The 6,000-nt window shown below is 41.4% G+C and overlaps 1 protein-coding gene across 1 annotated transcript in view; it reads left to right on the top strand.

The window, feature by feature from the left end:
- Nucleotides 1-5,116: 5,116 nt before the first annotated feature.
- The window catches only part of Pgm2l1 (phosphoglucomutase 2 like 1), a 62,550-nt gene continuing 61,666 nt past the window's right edge, over nucleotides 5,117-6,000 (top strand). The window contains exon 1 of the mRNA XM_005323191.5: nucleotides 5,117-5,560. Within this exon, the coding sequence (XP_005323248.2) occupies nucleotides 5,450-5,560 (111 nt within the window). The 5' untranslated portion in view covers nucleotides 5,117-5,449. The remainder of the gene's footprint in view (nucleotides 5,561-6,000) is intronic.

Here is a 6,000-nt window from a genome sequence, read left to right as displayed (position 1 = left end):
GCGCTACCCCTTGAGCCACATCCCCACCCCGCAGGGTTCAATCTTTAGTACCAAAAAAAAAAAAGATTCTCAGCAGCATTAGTCAATAGGACTTCCACAAATGAGTTACCATATGATCCACAAAGTCGAATATTTCAGAGAAATGAAAACATATTTCACACAAAATTTTTTTTCATGAATCTTTGTAGTAACATTATTCATAATAGCCAAATGGCAGAAATTACCAAAGATGCATCAACAGATGAATCAACATTTGGTATATCCATCCATTGGAATGTTATTCAGCCGTTAAAAAAAAAAAAAAGAATGACGTACTAATACATGCTACAATAGAGATGAACCTTGCAAACATTATGCTACTTAAAAGAATCCTGTCACAAATACCATATATTATATAATTCCATTCCGATGTTTAGAAAAGGCAAACTACAGAGAAAGAAAGATTAGAGGCTGCTTAGTCACAGAGGTGGAGAAATTCACATGAAGCTAATAGCTAAAGGCAGTTTTCTTTTTAAAGTGATGACAATGTGTTTTAAAATTGACTATAATAACGTTTATTCATACCTGTGGATATAATACAAACCCAATAAATTGTACACTTTATTTTTTAATAGTTTTTGTAGTTGTAGTTGGACATAGTACCTTTATTTTATTTATTTATTTTTATGTGGTGCGAAGGCTTGAACCCAGTGCTGGGCATGCGTTAGGTGAGTGCTCTACCACTGAGCCACAACCCCAGCCCTGAATGGTACACTTTAAATAGATTATATGATACATGATTTATGTAAGTAAAGCTACTGAAAATGTAATGAGATACTCACTCTTGGGTAACAACTCTGTTCTGCAAACCTGAGAGTAAATGTCTGTTTGCATTTTGCACCTGGGTTCTTCACTTTACTGTAATCATGGTTGTGTTCTGTATCCATTCTTCCTTACACAAAGGTAACTACCTTTTTATTTGTTGATGTTGTATCTCCTTGCCTAAGAGGAGGTTATTTGTATTAGAGCTAAAAGTTGAGTTGCTTCAAGGTACTTCCTTTTCTGACATTCTCTTTCTCTTTTTAAATAAAGAACTCACTAATGTTTATGACAAGTATCTTTGTGAGCAACAAGAAAATACTTCTTTTAAAAGAGAAATCACAGAGTAGAATGATAAATTTCTTCACGATTTAGTCTTAAAATAGGAAGATGATATAGTCCTTGAGTTCTTCTTGGTGGCAGCCCTTCAAGGAATTGGCAGGATTTTGGAGGGGATGGCTGTATGGTAAACCTAGACAGAGGCTTTCAGATTCAGAGCCTCAATCAAGTTTCCTGGTGATTGCTTACAAATATTATGTAAGGAGAAAGCTGTCAGACTTGCAGTGTCAGTGACCAGTATGGCCCTAGACAATGCAGATGTTAGCAGGAAACTTGATGAGCTAGGGCTGTACACTCTTGGTGTTTCTCCCTGTACCATATAAAGCTGGAAGAACCTTAAATAAAAATTTAATCTCTTGCTACCCTCACAGAATGAGGGCATCAAGTCTTAGAATTCAATTTTTAAAAACAATCAAGAAATGCATAATTGAGGGGGTTTTTTATACTTTTTATTAGAAAATAATTTTAAAGTTAGAAAAAAGAAAAAGATACAAAAAATACCTATATACTATACCCAGGTTCACCTATTGCTAACATTTCTCCCTATTTGCTTTATCATTTACTACTCATGTAATTCTATTATATAATAAATATAATAAATATTTATATATAAAAATATAAATCCATATATATATATATGGCATGTGATATTATTTTTCTGAACCATGAGGGGGTGAGTCCAAAATATTAAGTCCATTACATGTTTCTGGATCATATATATCAACATATGATGTATTAATACCATGCTATAGTTTGGGTCTTAAATGTTTCTCCAAATGGGTGCCTATACTTGAAATATTGATCCTCACCCTGTCACACTATTGGGAGGTGGTGGAATCCTTTTGAAATGGTAAAAGGAAGTTAGGTCATTGGAGATGTACCCTTGAAGGAGATCTTGTAAAAATGTAGATTCTGATTCAGTAGACTGGTTTAAGGTCTGAAATTCTATATTTTGTAATAAACTTCCAGAGGATGCCAATACATTGGTCACACTTTGAGCTGCAAGATTATGGCCACCTCACAGTCCATAGATAATTTTATATTGGTACTTAAGCCCTGGTTTCTTCCTATCTCTCTTATTTCCAGGCCACCATTCTCAGAAGCTTTGCTTTACCAGTGCTTCCTGCCCTGATATGCTGCCTCATCATAGGCCCCAAAATAATGGGGCCAACCAACCATGGACTGAAGCCTCTGAATCTATGAATCAAAATAAGTCTTTCCTCTTATAAAGTTTTTTTTCTATCTGAGGTATTTTGTCAGAGTAACAGAACACTAACACAATATATAATATCATAACTATATATGATAATGTTATATGTATTACATACTTATTAATTATACAATCATGCATTATATAACAATGTTTGAATCAAAGGTAGATTGCACATACGATGGTAGTCCCTTAAGATTTCATCACACAGTGATGTTGTAGCCTTTGATTTTCACACAATCATGATATTGCCTAACAATGCATTCTTCAGAAGATATTTCTGTTCTGAGAACCAAGAGGAATATTCTCTTTCATAACCATAGTTAGGGTTGACAGACTTAGGAAATAAAAATACATGATGCCAAAGGCAAATTCCAAGAGAAATGAAAGTTTCTAAACTTTTCCAGATTAGAGAAACTACTATACTCCCCCTTCTGGAAACACTTTGACATTGTTCCTAGATTTGATGAATTTGGGGTTACCCATCAATGGCCTGGGTTACTTATCAATGCCTAAGCAGTAAGTTTAATCTGCTGGACAAGATTTCTGGTAACCAGTCAATGTCTGTAATGATCTTACTGATAAAAGTGAAGGTTAGCTGACTCTGGTATCAAATTAAAGCTTGTATTTCTCCTATTTTCTACATCTACCCCACGTGATTCCATTTCTTAAATATTCTGTTAATCTGGTTGTATATTGCAGGATTGAATAAGAATTGTCTTATAAAAACTACTACTTCTAAAATTTAAATATAAATCATCATTGGATCTTGTAAAATTGTAAACTCTGATTCAGTAGAACTGGTTTAAGGTCTGAAATTCTGTATTTCTTAATAAACTCCCAGAAGATACCAATACACTGGCCCTATCATTGCACTTTGAGCAGCAAGATTATGGCCACCTCATAATCAATAGATATTTTTATATAGGCACTTAGGCCCTATCCAAATACACTGAATCAGAATCTGTGGGGGCATTATCCATGAATATACAGTACATTTTAAACAATCTCCTAGGGAGATTTGAGAGATACTGGTCTTTGCATTTGAAATGCCCTCTGCCTTTTCCCTTGACTTGTTTATTTTCTGTTCCTGAAAGCTGAGTGCAATTTGATGCTTTTATTGGTCACCTTAAACTTAAATTACCAGTTGTTTGCAACAACTATTTGCTATTTATCATTAGCTATACTTTCTTGCATATATCCTATCTCTCTAGACAGATTTTACTTCTTGAAATAAACAATTATACCATTCTTGTAGCCTCAGATCCTAGCATACTTCTTAGTATTGAGTAAATTTTTAATATTTGTCATGGACAATAATCATGATGATGATGGAAGATCAATTTCTTTCCCAGACACATGGTTGTTTTCCAGGCTCTGTGTGATTAAAAGAACCTGATGACTCCATAAAAGAAACATTCAATTGCTTAGCAAAACTCCAACTCCCAACTATGGCACAACATTTTTTAGGAACTGGTACCACAATCCTTTTTGTGCTTTGGTAGTTTGGATTTTATTATGGTAAACAGAAGTTTAAAGGAAAGGAAGTAATGCTTTGAATTTATTTTGTCTTTCATCTGAGAACCTCAAAACATTCTAAAACCACTTATTATGTTTCTTTGCAGCTGTGCTGTAAATATTATTATACTCTCCTTAAAAAAAGCTGACTATGGAGAGTTGTAATATACTTGATCAAAATCATAGCTTTTGTAAGAAGGCCACACCAAGAAACTCGGGAGCAGCTGGGCTGAACTTGACAGATAACACAGCATTTTCTCAAGTTATATGACTTGACAAATGCACATTCAAGACCTCAAGTTATATGACTTGACAGGTGCACATTCCGTTGAAGATGAGAGGAAATCAAAGATTATTTCCATTCTGGAGAACAAATCCCGCCCCCCCCCCTCACCATTCCCAGTGCCATTGCCCAGTGTTACCATGACTTACACATTCTTACACTGCGGTTAACAGCTTCCTTATCTATTTCCCAGTCATTTTCCCGCTTAACAATTTCCTTATCTATTTTGCAGTCATCTTGTTCTCTCTATCTCCGAGCCCATTGGGGCAGCTGAACAAAACACTGCTTCTTAGAAAACTCCTTTCACCTCTCAGTTTCCTCTTTGTGAGTACACGGGGATGGATCACGCCCACCTACCTCACAGGATGGCTGGAGGGACAGAACGCGCCTCGATAAATGGATAAATGGACACTCGTCGCTGCCTTACTATGCCACTCCTTGTTTAACTTAATGCCACAAACCATAACAGGCACAGGGCATGTTGACGGGGCACAGACTCGAAGCACAGTTTTTTCCTCTGCGGAAAGGGAGCGCGCGGGCTCCTGCGAGCTGTCTGGCGGTCTTCGCAGAGCGCCGTAAAGGAAAAAACTACCTCTCCCGTGAGGCCGCGCGGGGCAGTCCGCACCGCCCCACCAGGCGCGTACCCCAGACAAACCTGGAAGCGGGTGTTGGGGGGGGGGACACCAGAAAGAAATCGCTGAGGCGGGCTACTTCTGGCGGGGGGCGCTTGACAGCACAGAGAACAAAGGAAACGCATAGGACTGTGGGGATGGTAGAGAGGATAAGACTCCTGGCGAAAGGCAAGTTTTAAAATCGAGCTGTGCACCCTTTCCTCGCTACCCCAGCGGACCGTAAATTCGCGCGGCAGCGGAGACTTCGAGGACGCGCTCCGGGGCTCGCGCCTCTGCCTCGGGGACTCAAATCAGCGGGAGCGGGAAGGGGCGGGGCGGACGGCGCGGGGGCGGGGCCTGAGGCGGCGAGGGCGGCGGCGGCGGCGGCGGCAGCGGCAGCGGCTGCGGCCACGACCCAGACATCTGGGACTGTTGTTGTTCTCTCGGCGCACGCCCGCCTCAGTCAGATCACCCAGAGACCCAGACCTGGTCCGCCGGGGCGCGGGCGGAGGTATCCGCCCTCTCTCTCGGTTCTCTAGAGCTACGACAGGAGGTGGCACTCACACGCTGCAGCTGGTCTCCGATGCCCTTCAGTGAGGAGGGGGAGTCCGGACCCTGGTGAGCACATCCAGGTTCCCAGTTGGGTGTCTTGGCCGGCCGCTCAGGCCCGCATATCCACGTCTCGCTGACATGGCTGAAAACGCAGAGGGAGACCTGAACTCCAACCTGCTCCACGCCCCCTACCGCACCGGCGACCCTCAGCTAGACACGGCTATCGCGCAGTGGCTTCGTTGGGACAAGGTAGGTACCTGCTCAATCGTCATCCAACCCCTCTTCCTGCACATCCTCCCACGCACAGTCCGCCCTTTCCAGTGCCATCCAGGGCTCCACAGGCTTCCGAGGAGATGGCCGGGGGAGCCGGGCGTTACCACCCACTTAAGCTTGGGTTGCCTTCCTCGGGTGGTCTGGGCTGGTCGGAGGCATCCGCAGTCGCTTCCTTTTGCGGTGCGCTAAATTGCAAACCCCTCGTTCTCCCTTCAGTGCGTGTCATCTCTCATTCTCAAAAATAATCATCATCGTAAGTTATATCCTTCACAGAGCTATTTCTTTCCTCGTTTCTCTCTTAACTTCCTTCTCTGCAAACCTGCAAGTGGTTTCAGGCATCCCTGGAGGTTTCCAACCTCTCTCCGCTTTAGTGCTGGTTAGTGTGTTTCCATCTTCTGTCACTAGGTAGTCGCTGG

This window comes from Ictidomys tridecemlineatus, chromosome 4 (genome assembly GCF_052094955.1).
Source record: "Ictidomys tridecemlineatus isolate mIctTri1 chromosome 4, mIctTri1.hap1, whole genome shotgun sequence".
NCBI lineage: Eukaryota > Metazoa > Chordata > Mammalia > Rodentia > Sciuridae > Ictidomys > Ictidomys tridecemlineatus.
Note: the sequence above shows the minus strand (reverse complement) of the source record. Positions and strands in the feature narration are given on the sequence as shown.